Source organism: Silurus aristotelis (assembly GCF_946808225.1).
Source record: "Silurus aristotelis genome assembly, chromosome: 14".
In the NCBI taxonomy this organism is placed as follows: Eukaryota; Metazoa; Chordata; class Actinopteri; order Siluriformes; family Siluridae; genus Silurus; species Silurus aristotelis.
The window spans coordinates 27,805,444-27,822,795 of NC_139587.1; the positions used below are offsets into that span (position 1 = coordinate 27,805,444).

The 17,352-nt window shown below is 37.4% G+C and overlaps 1 protein-coding gene across 1 annotated transcript; it reads left to right on the plus strand.

The window, feature by feature from the left end:
- The first annotated feature begins 11,016 nt into the window (after window positions 1-11,016).
- LOC310737090 (C-C motif chemokine 3-like) lies at window positions 11,017-16,591 on the plus strand. The gene is made up of 3 exons (XM_083561272.1): window positions 11,017-15,222; window positions 15,487-15,607; window positions 16,158-16,591. Exons 1-3 carry the CDS (start codon window positions 15,150-15,152, stop codon window positions 16,264-16,266), a joined length of 303 nt encoding a protein of 100 aa, XP_083417398.1. The 5' UTR covers window positions 11,017-15,149; the 3' UTR covers window positions 16,267-16,591.
- Window positions 16,592-17,352: the final 761 nt, after the last annotated feature.

The window sequence follows — 17,352 nt, forward strand, 5'->3', positions numbered from 1 at the left end:
TCTCAGACTCTCAGAAACGTTCACACACACACACACACACACACACACACACACACACACACACACACACACACACACACACACATGCTCTGTGCCACACACACTCTTTTTTATTTCCTTCAGTATTGCGAAAGTAATGATTTTCTACGCTTTTATTCCAGCCAATCACATTCGATCTGATGACATCACTTCTGAATTTTCTTTCCATTCGAACGTAGCATGTTTACTGGTTTTAATTGGGCCACGTGCAAGTCTTAATAAACTAGCGTTAGCTACCAGTCAGTCGATCTGCCGTTACCCATTAATCGTATCCAATTACACTGTATCTGCAAAAGTATTGGGACACCGGACCTTTCCAAGCCATACGTGGTTCTTCTTTAATCTGCAACCACAAAGTTGAAGGACGTCTCAGGATGTTGTAGCATGAAATTTCCCCTTCATTTGAACTAGGAGACTCGAACCTGCTCCAGCATGACAATGCCCCTGTGCACAAAGCAAACTCCATGAAGATCTACTTCACATGGGTTGGAGTGGAAGATCTCCTGCGATTGAGCTTTCGAACCCCACGGAACACGTATCGAGGCCTCCTCACTTCACCTACATGAGTTCCTAACCTTACTAACACCCTGAATGAATCTCCACAAATATCTACAAAATCTAATGGAACAGCAAATGGGGATTTAATAAACAAGCAAAAGAGGAACATAGCGAACTTATGGTCAGGTGTCTACAAAGGTGTGTTCATACAGTGTAGCTATCTAAAGTCAGACTAGCATTTTGTACATCTAAGCCAAAGCCAAGCTTATTAACTTTAAGCTAATTTATTATTAGAATTATTATTTAAATTGGTGTCTATGTTGGCTAGCGTTCATTACTTTGTCCAAGCTAGCTAGCGAATATCAGGCTAACATCCTGTTTGCTACACCAAATATCATTTGATTTGATCTTTTCTATGTATTAAAACCAGTATTTCATGCATAACATATTGAATATCGAAGAAGGTGTGTATCAGGTTTCCTCATTTTTGATTTAAGCTCCGCCCCTTGCTAAGAGGCCTTGCAAATCCAGGACCTTGATGTTTTCAAATTCCCACGAATTTGTTGTGGAGTAAAAAAAAAAGGCTCTCTGTTCAGGGTCACAAGGCTTCCTGTGTCCATGTTGAGCCCAGACGACCGCCACCCCGTGCAAATGTTTACACCCCCCCTTCCCTCCCCCAACATTACTCAACACTAAGTAGGACACCAGACTCGGACGTCTACACCTCATGAACTGCTGTAACTATTGTTCATCTGTCTCTTAGTTCGGATTGCTTTTGTACGTGTTTTATATTAGAATTATTATTATTATTATTATTATGAAGCAATGCAGTGTTTTTCCACATTTTCAATACATCAATTGGCATTCTGCTAGTCCACATCCTTTCATAAAGTCCTAGTGTATAACTGCTAGAATATACAGATGTTAAATATACAGCTGTGTCCCGAATCCATGAGCGAGACCTGTTTTTATTTCATCAGTCAAGAATTGAAGCAAAATAAAATTTGGTTTAAATAAATAAATAAATTACGTATATAAATTTTAGCGTCATAAAAAAATCATTGCTTATAAGTTTATCCATAATGAGCGAGCCTGTGGTGAGAGTGGAAAGGAAGGAAGAACTCCCTGAGAAACCTCCCACAGAAACCTCATGGATCTTTATGCTGTTTATGTGGAAACATCCTCATCTTCAGTAAGTAATTAAAGAGACCCTCATCAGGGCATCAGGCTGAATCTGGCAGGTTGTAGCTTAGTGTTGAAGCTGATTACTGATTGGAAGGTTGGGGGTTCAGGTCCCGGTATTACCAAGCTGTGACATTTGGTGCCCTTAACCCTCTGTGCTCCAGGGGTGCTGTATCATAGATGACCATGCGCTCTGTCCCAAGCGTCCTAACATTTTTGAAGAAAGAGTTTCACTGTGCTGTAAAGTGCATGTTTTTTCTTCTTTTTTTTTTACTTTCATGAAAGAAAGGGAAATGTTGTGAAAAATCCCTGAGACAAGCCGGTTTCCTGTTCTCTTCCTGTTCCTCTCCATCACCAGCCTTTCTGCATAACACTTTCAAGACTCTGAAGATCTTACAGAAAACATCACCAGACCTACGAATGGAATGTAATATTTAAAAAAATTTATTGAACACGATCGTATGCCAGACACGTCCCCACGAACGACCTGTTACCATGGAAACCATTAGTACAAGCGCATTCCCCGGAGTTTCTGCTGCTATATGAATACATTTTCTGACCAATGAGAATCGAGCACTCGGTGCTATCAATGTTTAATAACTGATGAAATAAAAACAGGCCGGGGGGTTTTATATATATATATATATATATATATATATATTTTGGATGTGTGATGTGATGATGGATGTAACGGATGCTTCTGGGAAATTCTGGTTTGGTTCGGGTTTTTTTTTTTTTTTTTTCTCAGACCTTTAAAATATTGGATTGACATTTTAGTGTAGTTTATTTTTATTTTTTGTATCGATCTAAATCAGTGCGGAGTTATAGACTGATACGTTTGAAGGTTGCCATGTTGGGGAAGGGAAGGGATTTCTGCTCTATTGAACCCAATATTATTGATAAATGAATAAATAAATAAATAAATAAATAAATAAATAATAAATTTAAAAAAAGAAGTCAATTAAAAAAAAAAAGTCAATGGTGTCAAGTACCAACCAGATCAGGCCAAATAATCTAATGTAAATAATGAATAAAAAAAAAGATTACCGTCACATAGAACTTTTACTTAAACTAAAATGAACATATCTTTTTTAGATAATAGCTTTATTTGTTTAGCACCTCATATGTTTTTATATGGTGGAAGGCGCTCCGTACGGCGCCATCAGGAAAAACGTAGAATTTGTAACATACACGAGGCCAGTGTGGAGCATCTGTTCATTAAAATAATGTTGTTTTTAGCAAATATTTTGTAGAAATCCATCAGAATAAAAGCAGAATTTTTTTATGTTTGGACACCTTGCTCTACCCAGAATGCATTGCTGTTGCCCTGGAGAGCAGGCTCGGGGTCATGGAGATTTCTGTATGTGATTTAATGTATGTTTAAAAAATAAAGTTAATACACATCTGCTTTAGTTGCTGCAGTACATTTACAGTGAACCACTTCACAGCACATGCTTTGTGTTTTATTGAGGACCAGTTGTTCCTTTAACATCTACGAGAACTTTTTGGATTTTAGGAAACACATGGATGTTCTAGGTTTTGCTTTGATAACTGATGCAGCACCAGAGTCAGACACTCAGGAATTCTGGAACAGAGATAAGAGCTGTGAGACGATATGAGGAAGAAACCTTGAGAGGAACCTTAAGAGGAACCTTCATCTAGGCACTGGATGTCCATTCATTATAGTTCATTTAGTGTTATTAACTTGTGCGCTAATGGACCCATGAGTGCAACACTGTTAATGGCAGTCCATCTTAATGGTTCTTTAGTTGAAGCATCCACATTGAGCTCGTAAGAAGAACCGTTAGGTAAAATATCTCCTCATGAAGTTTAATAGAAATAATTTTTTTATGAAATCACAGGAAACAAGAGGCTGACTTTACTAACACCATGAACTCCAAGGAACTACTGACATTAAGTAATTAAATGCACTCTTGGCAGCGATGACATGAAACGTGGCATCAAGAACATTCAGGACCTCATAAGGTGAAAATGTACAAAATACATAATACATCCAAATGTCTGAGATTTTTACAGTGTTTTCAGCTTCATCCACTCAGAATATAATAAAAACATCTTTAAGCCTAAAGTGTCTTCAGGTTTTCTGGTTTTATTGAGATGTTTCACCACATCCTGGACTCTTTGAAGCAAAACATCAAGATTATCCCAGGAGACAGAGGTGGAAACTAACGAATTAGATTTACCCTCGTTACTGTAGTTGAGAAGTTTTTTTTTTTTTGTTCTACTTTTTTAAAGTAGTTTTAAAATCTGTAATTTATTCTTTTATTGAAGCACGTTTTGTTTGAAGTAGTGTACTTAACTTCATTCTAAATCATATCCATGACTGAGTAAAAAATAGAAAAATAAATAAATAAAAACATTGCAAAGGGGAAGAAAATCCCGGAAACTTCTGCACTGATTGATTGATGGGCGGAAAACAAACTGGCAAAACTCACGAGAGAGAAAGGAGACGGACAAGACAGACGGCATTGACGCAGACGCAGCTGAAAGCGAAATTCAGACAAATCGAATGTTGTTTAATGCGTGCGCTCACTGTCTGAATTCTGAATCTGCATTTTGGCTTTCTCTACTGATCGTAAATGACATTTATTTGTATTTTTTCTTTTTTTTGCTGAGAAAAAATGCATAACTCAAAGTAAACTCAAATGATGGACCGCAGCGTTTTTATTTTTGTTATTGCACTTTCACTTGTAAAAGTGTTCCTTTAATTAAACACAACTAGTTTGAGATTTGTATCTTCTTGTCCTTTTTGAACTACACAAGAACAAATTGTTGTACATTTTTGTAAAAAAATGTTTTACATTTTTGTCCAAATAACTTTTAAATTGAGCAATTTTTTACTTTTATTTGAGTAAATCTTTAAACTGGTAACTTTAGTAAAGTAAAATTTTATTGAACTTTTCTTTCCACTTCTGCCAGGAGAGCAGTGTTGGACTCACCACATGTTGCTCATTCATCTAGTTCAACAATGTCCTTGATGAACATCTCGTTCCAGATTTCTCCTCTCTTTCCTAGTTCAATAAGCTCCACATGGCTTTTGGGATTAGTGTTCATTCAGCTCTAAGAGCATTAGCGAGAGCAAACAGTAGTGTTGCTGGAACTGAGGAGGCTCCAGTTCCATTGCTTTCCAAAGCTCTTGATTAGAGTTGAGGAGGATATGGATCTGAGCAGGATACTCAAGTCTGTCCATTCCAACCTTGACAATATTAACTATGACGCATGGTGCTTGCTCAGGGCATTGTCTCCTGTTTATTACGCTATAGACCTTCTGTTGAGGAACTATGTTGAGTGTGAGGGTCAGGGGTGCACATACTTTTTATTGGGATGTGGTAGCTCAGTGGTTAAGACATTGGACTATGGATTGGAAATTCACAACACTGTTGGGCCCTTGAACAAGGCCCCTAACCCTCACCTGGATAAGGGCATAACTGTAAATGTACTTTTAACCATATTGGATATTTTAACCAATACATTAGTTGTCTGTTTCTGGTTCTGGTTCCGATCCTGGTCAGGATCACTGTGGTCATATTTTAAAGGCAAAGTGAAGATTTTCCAATAAAAGGAAAAAGAAAAATGCTGATGTGGAGAACGGGGTTTCACCCTGTAGATGTTCCCAGACTATAAAAAGCAATGAAAGAACTGCTTAATTTCCCCTCTGTTTTTTTCAGCCTGGTGAGTCAACATTCACACAACACTGATAAGTCCATGCGCTGGTTCAGTGGTTTATGTAAACTTCTACAGACAGAATGATTCGGCCAAATCTTACGGGAAACACTGTGCAGGACTGATAACACAAAGTGGTGCAGATTCAATGTAAAAGTGTCATTAGCATTAATGGTATCCATCATTTAACAAAATAAATCACCATAACTGACTAAATTACAGGTAATTACGTTCAATCAGGAAATGTTTCAGCTAACCAAAATAACATTGTTTAATAAAATAAAAAAAATCCCAGTTCCAGGGTTCGATTCTGAGCGTTGTATAAGTTCTGTGTGCAATTGAGTTCTTCTGGGATTTTAGTTTTGTTCTGTGCTATGTGCATGGTTCATTAGACACACTTGTTCTAGGCTAACATTAAAACTTCTTCTTCTTTCGAATTTTCTTATTAGGGGTCGCCACAGCGGATCATCCGCCTCCATACCCCCCTGTCCTCTACATCTGCCTCTTTCAACCCAATCTAGGCTAACATAAAAACTGATGGTTTTAAAATGGATTAAGCAGAAAGACCGTCCTCTTTAGATGTTTAGATCTTTTACACAGTCAGAACACGATTTTCATGAAAATAAATAAACGGGTAATGTGAAAGCTCAGAGTTATGAGACTCCTGAATCACTCTGCGGTATTGAGCCCTGAGCCTTCCAGTAAAAGATGTATCACAAGCTCCTCAAAGATCAGCCATCCTATCAATAAACACTGTTTACGAGCAGCAGAAGGAGGAGAGGTGTATGCATGTGCAGGTGAAGCTTCTTTAATGTGATGGGAATAAACCAGGACATGTAAGATCAAAGTGATATGGCAACAAAGTATCTAACAAAAAATCAAAGGCTTGGTAACTTCAAGAAACTTCACACAGTAAATTTACATTGTTCTCATAAATGAAGGTGTGTGTGAGTGTGTGTAAGTGTGTGTGAGTGTGTGTGAGAGGAAGCCCAGTTGTGCTTAATAAGTAGCAAGGAGACTCAGGATGGCAAAGTGTGTGTAGTCTGGGAGGTGGAGTTTGTGTCAACCGTATTTTTACCTGTGGTGGAAACTTTAATTGTCAGCTGAATGAATGTCTGATGAATGAATGTCTGATGAATTTCCCCATGCAGATGCACCTACATGCCCATAGATACTCAGGTAGAAACTGTTAATAATCATAAACCAAACCATACGCTTAATCTCATTCTGGTATCCATGCACATTTGTGATGATGTAAGATGATTATGGGTTCAATAATCTTGAAGTGAATCTCAAACCAGACCAATAATTGCCGAAGATGTGAGTGGGTGATGATGAGACGCTCCAGGAGACACTCTCAGCTGGATTCGAACCACACAAAATGTGTGCAGTGTAAAAACCACCTCATTAGTGGCAGCTCACAATTTTCCACTGATCTCTACACCAGTGAATACAGAACAGCCGAACGCCTCGGATGGGTTTTAGTCCGTATAGCACTTCTCCAGGTGACGTCTTTCCTCTTATCTCACCAGTTCAGTGGGTTTATTTGGACTGCAGGGTCAAAGATCATGAATAAAACAGAGAAAGTGACATACACACTCTGTGTACAGGCCTCTGTTTCACTTCCTCTTAGTTGGTTCTAAAATCAGAATCACCCATGATGCGTTTCCCAATTTAACAATAAAATGTCGTCATCTGCTTTTTATCTATCTATCTATCTATCTATCTATCTATCTATCTATCTATCTATCTATCTATCTATCTATCTATCTATCTATCTATCTATCTATCTATCTATCTATCTATCTATCTACCTGCTTACTCACTTATTTATTTATTGTTTATTTATTTATTTATTTTTTATGTACCTGCTTAATCTCTTATTTATTTATTTATTTATTTATTTATTTCATTAATTTAATTTATTTTTTACCTGCTTAATCACTTGTTTATTTATTTTTTTTTGTTATTATTATTTATCTTCTTACTTATTTATTTATTTATTTATTTATTTATTTATTTATTCATTTATTAATTTATTTATTTAGCTGCTTAATGCTAACTTATTTATTTATGTTTTTTTTACTTATTTTCTTTTTTTCTTTTTTCTTTTTTCTTTGTTTATTTATATACATTTTTATTTTTTACTTATTTATTATCTTTGATTCAGAGTCTCTCTCTGTGTGTGTGTGTGTGTGTGTGTGTGTGTGTGTGTGTGTGTGTGTGTGTGTGTGTGTGTGTGTGTGTGTGTGTGTGTGTGTGTGTGTGTGTGTGTGAGAGTGTGGGGGATGACTGGTGGGTGGTTTCCTCGATTTGGTGTCTTCTGGGTTTCACCACACGGGGGGATTGCCTGTGTGTGTGTGTGTGTGTGTGTGTGTGTGTGTGTGTGTGTGTGTGTGTGTGTGTGTGTGTGTGTGTGTGTGTGTGTGTGTGTGTGTGCAGCTGTGTGTGAATCAGAGATGCAAATGAGGGGGAAGTAAACGTCCTTCTACTCTGCATAAAAAACAATCTGACAGAATGTTATGATGAACTCGAGATTGGCTTGAGATTTGATCATGAAACCATGTGGGCGTCATGCCTTCAAAGTTCATGATTTTACTTTAACAAAATTGTCCTGAAGTGTTTTATTCCCCTTAAACCACAGCAGGTTGATGCGACCACGATAAGAAAGCGCTTTGCTTTTTATACATTTATTGTTACAATTTACGTTTTGGAACGCCATTAGGTTTCCGTTCTCTCTGATATTTTAGCAGTTTTTGAGAATCAGAGAATGATGGCACCAAAAGGAAACAGCTTTTCTTCTGACACTCAGAACTCATCAGAAACTTATCAGAACGATGTGACAATAACTTTGAATCTGTTAATACGTTCATGTTATTTATATAAACCTGTGATTTGTTTAAAATGACTCAATGGATTGTGACATAACCTTTTTTTTTTTCCACCTAAAACCTAAAGCAATGACCAGCGTGTGACTGTAGTGTCATGGAAAGTTTTTTAATCTCCAGCACAATCGCACAATAGCGCCGAATCTGGGCTCCGAGCCAATATCCTTCAGCTCCTTCAGTTCATTATCCGCTCTCATTTTCGCCAAAAAGCACTACAGAGAAGATCAGGTGTCCTTATTACAGGGTAATTCGACTCGTTTTACTGTTTTGATAAACGTTAAAAATAAAAGTCTGTCCACAACTGAAATAAATCTATAATTTAATTAATACATTGGGGGAAAAAAATCTCCTGAAATTTCCTGCAGTACTTTACATTTATATTTCCAGCAATTAATTAGCGATTACCCACAATGCACATAGTGTGTGTGTGAGAGAACTGGGTTTATTTTCGAATTGTATATATTTACACAGCATCAGATACTTATAAAAGACAAGATATAAAAAGGAGAAATTAAAGAAAATTGTGTTAATATAATCAGTAAGAATCAGGACATCGGTAAAGCCCGTCAATCAGAAACGGTGTATTTCTTCATGAACTAATATTGTACTTATGATAAAACCACAATCTTTAAGAGTTCAGTGGATATGTGAAGTTTCTTAAAGTCTAAAAATAAAGACTCTGATTGGAAATCCCTCTTGTCATAGCAAAACACCCTGCTGTAGAGTTCTGCTGAAAATGATTTCCTACCAAGTAATAAAGTGACAGATGTTTTCTATTATCAGACTCATTATATTCATGTTCAGTTTATCAGTGGCTTCAATTGATCAGTATCAGTAAAGTAACAATAATCATTTCAGTACATCATTAGTCACTATAAGTGTGTGTTCAGTATATCAGAATCAGTATATTTACTATATCGTGGTCTAGTGGTTAAGATGCAGCGCTCTCACCACTGCGACCCGGGTTCGATTCCCGGTCAGGGAACCATCCCCAGCCACTCTTAGTGCCGGTCCCAAGCCCGGATAAATTGGGGAGGGTTGCGTTAGGAAGGGCATCCAGCGTAAAACATGTGCCAAATCAAACGTGCGGAGGATCCGCTGTGGCGACCCCTAACGGGAGAAGCCGAAAGAAAGTATATTTACTATATCAGTATCAACATGTTCAGTACAATATTACAAAAAACACATACTTTAGTAAAAGTAAAATGATTTTTAAAACTACTTTAAAAAGTAGTACAAACTAAAACTACTCATTTACATTAATGCGAGTAAATGAAATGTGTTACTTTCCAGCTTTGACTATCAGTACGTGCAGTATATCAGTATCAGTTTATCAATATCAGTATGTTCAGTTTACCAGAATCAGTAAATTAATAACAATAATAATACATCAGTATGATCAGTATGTCGTTATCAGTATTTCAGTATATCAGTATAACTGTGTTTAATATATTTGTATCGGTATATCATAATCAGTATTAGTCTATCAGTATGTCTGGATATCTGGATATTTCCAGTCAGTATATTAACATCAGACTGTTCATTATATCAGTATCAGTATATAAATATCAGTGTGTTCAGTATATCAATATCAGTAACTTAACAACAATAAATTCAGTACATCAGTATCATTATATTACTATCAGTATGATTATTATATTAGGGTCAGTATACTCACTATATCACTATCAGTATGTTCAGTATAGAAGTATCAGTATACCAGTATGTCAGAATATCTGTATATTCAGTACATTCAATATATCAGAATCAGTATACTAACATCAATATGTTCAGTATATCAGTATTAGTATTTCAGAATATTAATATCGGTATATTAACATCACTATGATCAGTATATCAGTATGTTCAGTACATTAGTATTAGAATATTCAATATATTCAATTCAATTCATGTTTATTTGTATTAATCTTTAAATAATGAACATTGTCTCAAAGCAGATTTACACAGATAATGTGGTGTAAAGAATAAATGATGTTCTTTATAAATGTAAGTTTGTCCCTGATGAACAAGCCAGTGGCGACTGTGGTGAAGGAAAAACTCCCCAGGATGGCATAAGGAAGAAACCTTGAGAGGAACCAGACTCAAGAGGGAACCTCATCCTCATCTGGGTTGCAGTGATGGTGATCAGAAGCAAACTGTAGTCCTGAGTCAGTGTAGGAGACTGTTGACATTATCTACAGTCCAAATCCATTCTTAAAGCTCCTGTTTTTACTCCGGAATTTTATGGAACCACCAAGGCGTTGATGAGAAACCATCCCCTGCTGCACAAAGTGGCCTCCAGTCGAAGAAAACACTATCCAAAGGCAGGCCTGGACGAAGTGGGAAAATCTGCGGAGTCTGGTTCCTCTCAAGGTTTCTTTCTTATGCCATCTCGGGGAGTTTATCCTTCACCACAGTCGCCACCGGCTCATTCATCAGGGACAAACTTACTACTAAAGAACATATTCATTTTTTATCACCACAGTATCTGTGTAAAGCTGCTTTGAGACAATGTTCATTGTTAAAAGTGCAATACAATTTAAAATGAATTGAATCGAATTAAATCAGTATAATCAGTGTATCAGTATATCAGCATCAGTATGTTCACTACATGAGTATCAATAAGTATATCAGGGTCAGTATATGACAGATTTAGAAGTCTGTATTAGAACATTGGCCTTGTATCAATTCTTGTCATGTAAAGTCATTTACGTTGTTTTTAAAGTGACCCCATGCGTTTTTTCCCTCCTACACCAAGACAAATTCCCAACGTTACAGTACATTACTGAATAAAGAATGACACATTTTTTTTTTTTTATCCGCACAGGGTTACATCTCATGCTGTGTTCCTGTTCTCACTTACATTATAGCAGCTGTAAACAACGCTTCCCTTCACCAGCCTCTCTTTGTTCATTGTGAAAACGGAAAACATGTTGTTTTTGCACGGTACTGAGAAACTAAAGAAATCCCGCCGTACAAGTCCCTGTGTGTCCCTGTGCATCAGCTTTTACAAGAGAAACAGTTTATTATAACGAGCGCATTGGAATTTACCTCTGACTTGCAGCTGCTCTACTGTCAGAGGTGCTGTGGTGGAAAAGTCATCACCCATCCTGTGACCAATCAGAATCCAGAATTAAAAAGCATTGTGTTGTAAGTGAGGGATAATTAATGGTTTGTTTGAGAATCACACAATTTTGTGATTTATGAAGCGTTTGGAATAAACTCTTGGTGCTGTTTATTATATTTCTCATTTGAATGTTTTATCTGGAAGTGTGAAATGAATTGCTATCTGATTGGATTGATACGTTTCATGATTCTTACATTTGTATTAAATTTATGACATTTGGCAGACGCAGTTATCCAGAGTGATTACACTTGTTTTATTTATACAAATGAGCAACTATGGGGTTAACTGCCTTGCTTAGGGGCCCAGGAGTGGCAGGTGTGGAATTTGATTTCAGAACCTTCAAAGCAAAGGTCCAATGCCTTAACCACTAAGCTACCACTTCACAGGATCCTTGACCCTAGAGCATTTAAATGTATGGAATCCTGCCAACATCCCTCAGATTGAAGAAAAAGAAGCTGCTCGGATGAGTTGTGAAATGCATCGATCCAACCAGATCGAAGTCCAGTAAACATGATTTAACTTCCAGATAACCGCACAGGGATGACAAAGAATCTTCACAGACATGTTTACTTCTCCGTTCAACAAATTCATCTTGGGCCTCCAGCCTTTTATCCAAATCACCGTATTCAACATATAAGTTCCACCAAATGCAAAAATCCTTCATGGAGCTCAGTAAGGTCTTCAGGAAATGTGTCCAATAGCTGTCTTACTCTCCATGGTTTATAAGAAGCACATTTATTTAGAACGCTGGATGAACTGATAAACATAAACAAACCTCCTGTGTGTTCAAGGCTCTGAACTGACACCTGAACTTCCAGCCAATCACGATCCAGCATTTACACTGACCCCAGGTGTTAATTATATTTATGGCATATACTCCAAACAAGGGCATCTGCCAAATGCATCAGTTTTCTCAGTTATACTGATATTCTAATTGTGGCTTTTTGTATGGGTTTTCCAGCATCTGCTCCACTCGCCATGTGTTTATTTTATACTATGAACTACTGAAACTTACATTTTGGATCTTGACATTTTTAAAAGGTTGATTTTTTTTTATTTCCTTGTTGCAGTTCCTTCCACAAAAATAGCTCAGCAAAAGTGCTCGAAAGAAAAAAAACACATAAAACCCCTCTCTCCCCTGTGTTATTTATTCTACACATCATCCTCAGTATCTGCTCGAGGTGGGTTGAGAGAGGATCTGAAACCAAGAGGGTGATTCTAAGACGGAAAGTTCACACTGCACACGATCACAACTTAAAAAAAAGAAACATGACAGTGGTGATGAATCATAAGCTCTGTATATATGCTATATAAATGCCTTGCAATCGAATACCCAGTTAAAATACCAAAAGTATACGGACACCTGAAGTTCTTAATATGATGTTCTTGCCGAACATCAATTCAATTGATTTGATTTGTAGAGCACTTTAAACAACAGACGTTATTTTGAAGCAGATTTATAACGATAAATGGTTGTAAAGTTGCAAGAAAGAATGTATAAGTTTAGTGCCTATAAATTTGTTTCTTATAATTGTAAGTTTATCCCTAATGAACAAACCAGTAACAAGGAAAAACTCCTTGAGATGGCATGAGGAAGAAATCTTGAAAGCGAACCACATTTAAAAGGGGATTCCATCCTCATCCTCAACACCGAATGTCCATTCTTTTCATTTCCATCATCGTTGAGGTGTAAAGTTTAGTTATAGGTTCCATATCCATGGGGATTGTCATGGAGTGAATCCCTCTTCCCCGTTCTTATTAGCTCCAATCTTCTGGGAAGGTTTTCTAGATTTCAGTTGCAAGGCTGTGGGTTCTTTATTGAGATCAGACGTTGATTTTGGAGGACATGAGGAGGTGTTCAATGGAGTTGAGGAGGTCAGGGCTCTGTGCAGGACACTCAAGGTCTTCCAGTTCAACCTTCACATCTACAACCTTGTCTCAAGAACAGGTTCAGGGCCATTAGATTAAATTAATTGGAATTGTAACATTATAGAATATAATGGTGTTGTAGACAAGCGTTTGGAGAACAGTTTTGAAATGAAGGATGCCTGGAAGATAAGGAGATATCTTACAAATAGTTAGAATTACATAATTATCTTCTTGGTGTATGTGAGTATCGGTATTAGTTGGTTGGTACAACTTCACAAAAAAGGTATTTTAAAAAATAATTTTGACATGCATCACTGATAAAGAGGAAATCATGGGACGTGCGGTGATTAAATCATAGAAGCACTGAATGACTGAGAGAACAGCAGAACTCTCTGGTAATATGATAATGAGTGGTTTTCTGTTCTCTAGCTAACACCGCATTCTTAGACAAATGACCCTGAAGAACGTTATTCTTCTCCTCACCACATGCTGTAGAACCGATTCCGAATCAGTGAAACGTCTAGAACGCTCGTCTAAATGCTTTCCTGTAATTCAAGATTTCAAGTAGTTATAGTGAAACATTATATAGACAAAAAGTTTGTGGACACCTGAGCATAGGATTATGTCCTTGTTCCAAATTTAGTTTTTGGATACTGTTGTAATCTCATCCACTCTTCTGGCTTGTGGAGGTTTGTGCTCATGAGGCTACAAGGATTTGTGTTAGTAAAGTCAGGTAATGATGAAGGTGAGGTGAGGAGGCCTGGGGTGCAGTCAGCGTTAACATTCATCCCAAAGATGTTTACCAGAGCTACTTCATGCTACCGCATCCAATGAGATGTTCTCTACAACTGGGTAGCCGTTATGGCTGGAAAAGTCCAGTGTCCCAATACTTTTGTTTAAATATTGTATATAGTACACTGTTTTGTAGACCTGTGACCTTCACACCCACACCAGGTTCTTTCCTAAACTCATAACATAAAGGTGGAAGCACAGAAGAGTCTAAAATGCCTCGTTGTAGGAAAGTTTCCCTTCCTAGGAATGCCAACTCCAACCACCACAATTCCCTTGTGTACAAAGAGAAGTTATAAAGTCACATTTTTCCCCTGAGGCTGGTGTGGAAAAACTTGCATGACACAATATGAAATGGTTCTGCACACTAAATGTGGGCCAGACCTTTTCACTCAACATTAGAGCCTGGTTTCTGATGCTCTCGTAGCTGAAAGAACGCAGATCTCACAGACGCCTCATAATCAAATCCTTTCCCAAAGAGTGGATATTATAATAAAGATAGATCTGGAATGGGATGTTTAGGAAGCACACATGGTTGATGAACATGTTTTTGAATAAAATTGAAGGTAAAGAAGGATAAGCTTCTTAAAAAGCACTATAATGACTGTGGACTCATTTTACCCTCTGCCATTCATGTTGCCCCTGATAATACAGATCCCTCTGTCACCCTGTCACCACTGTCTCCTCTTTTACTCCTGCCACCATTTAGCTCGGAATCTTAATTACATTTATTTGTTTAAATCCAAAATAATAATAATCCCAATGGTTTCATTAAGACATTCCTCGGAGAGGTGTGTCGGACGACTTTCCGTTTCCTAACACATTTTTTTTTTTGTTTTACAAACATCATGCTGACGTTAGAATAAATAAGAGAAGTAAAAAAATATCCAATCGTGCGTATTGTAGACCAAAGTCCCCACCACTTCCTCTGTCTTGGGGCTTCCCCGATCTGTGGTCTGATGTGTATAAAAGAGCAGGTTGACTCTCTAATGAACCACAAACAGTGAGATCTCCTCATCTACAGTAATCTCTTCATCAGTCCTTCAGCTGCAGATCTCGAGCAAGAAAGCAAGATGTCGGCCTGCCGTTTGATCGTCCTGTCCGCCGTGGTGCTGGTGCTGCTGAGCGCCGTCACGTTCACCGAAGGTGAGAGGAGTAGAGTGTTTACCTGATCGACAGGGAATTCTTCAAAAAGAGATTCCATTTCCAAACAAATGTCGTTTTTATCCTTGAAGTTTGACTTGTAAAAGAACGCACATTTTATATCATGTGTTAAATAAGACGACGTATTTGGGAGCTTGTCTGTGTGTTAGGAAAACCATCAGCAACCGGTATCGTGGATGTAATCATGTGACTGTGTAGAATTTTGTGTAGAGTTTGTGCTCACCTGATTTGCGTTGTGTTTCACAGGGATGCGTTACAAGGCCACGGCAAACGTCTGCTGTTACTCCTTCAATCAGCGTCCACTGAGAGCCAACATGGTGACCAGCTACAGCCTGACCAGCCCGCAGTGCTCCAAACAGGCCATACTGTAAGTGTGTGTGTGTGTGTGTGTGTGTGTGTGTGTGTGTGTGTGTGTGTGTGTGTGTGTGTGTGTGTGTGTGTGTGTTAGAGAGAGAGAGTTATAGAAATAGTCAAATGGATTGACAAAGTGATCAGACGGAGAATTCGAGATGAAAACAGGCAAATGGACAGAAAGATGGTGATAAAAAAACAGAGAAATAGACTGATAGATAGACAGGAACGATACAAAGCGACAGAAACAAACAAATAGACAAAGAGAAAGAAAGAAAGAAACACAGACGCCGAGTGAGAGACAGAAAAAGAAACAGCAACAGGAAGTTCAAGTTTGAGAAAAATAATAAAATCACATGGTGGATTTTATTGATCCTCAGATGGAAAGTGCAGATTCAAACCGAAACAGGATGTTAATGTGCAAAAAGTACTGAAATAACCCTGTTGTTTATAGAGAACTCAGACTCCCCCTGCTGGCTGTAGCGCAGTGTGAGAAATAAAACTGTCACTTCCTGTTCAGTACATTTACACTTTTATTGATATTTTATCCTTTTTTTCCACTCCAGGTTCAAAACCAAGAAGGGAAAGGAAGTGTGTGCCAATCCCACTGACGCCTGGGTGAAGGGGCTCATCAAGCTTTTGGACAACAAGTCAGGAAGCCAGGGATCTATCTAATCCCCTGACCTTCATCCTCCAGATCATCATCATCATGATCGAATTCAGTGGCATCTTTCGAGAAGATCTTTCCAGATCCAGCCTCTGAAACGCCACTAACAATTTACCACAAAAAAAGCTACTTATTCCGAAAATGAATGTCTTTTAAAGAATGTAGGAGACTGAATGTTTCTCTGTGTGTGTGTTTAGGGGAGGGGGGTATTTGTTTATTTTATTGTGAACCACTTTTGGGTCTAATTTTATCTTTATTTCTACTTTATCACTGACTTTATCACTTATATTATTAAGTGCTGAGGAAGTAGTAACAATAAATATGATTTAAATATTTTCTTTTCATTGTAATTGCTTATTTAAATACATAATGCTAAACTAACAAAAAACAAAACACCAACAAAGGTTTTGGGACACCTGACTTTTCCAGACAGATTTGGTTCTTTCCCAAACTGGTACCACAAATATGGAGGCTGCAGCATAACATTTTTCCAAAAACATTTTCCAGCATAACAATATCCCTGTGCACAACACCAGGAAGATCTGCTTTATAGCAGAACACACACACACACACACACACACACACACACACACACACACACACACACACGAGACTCTGGTTTAAAGATGCACATTTCAAATAAATAAGTAAGTGAGTAAAAAAAAAAAAAAAAAACATAAATAAATAAACAAGTAAGTAAATTAAAAGATGTAAATTAATAAGTAAACAAATAAATAAATAAAAAGAAAGAAGTGAGTAAATAAACAAAATAAATAAGTGAGTAAGCAGGTAGATAGATAGATAGATAGATAGATAGATAGATAGATAGATAGATAGATAGATAGATAGATAGATAGATAGATAGATAGATAGATAGATAGATAGATAGATAGATAGATAGATAGAGTCTAAACACAATTTGTACTGCGCAAAAAATGGCTGCCACTTCCTGTTATTGCCAACATGTTTACGACAATCTAGGGATACTGATTTTTTTTGTGTTTTGAGAATTTTTCTCTTAAAAGCAGAAATTCCCGAAACAATTCCGCATGTGGAGAGAGTTAATGAACGAATGAAGGATGGAAGGAATAAAT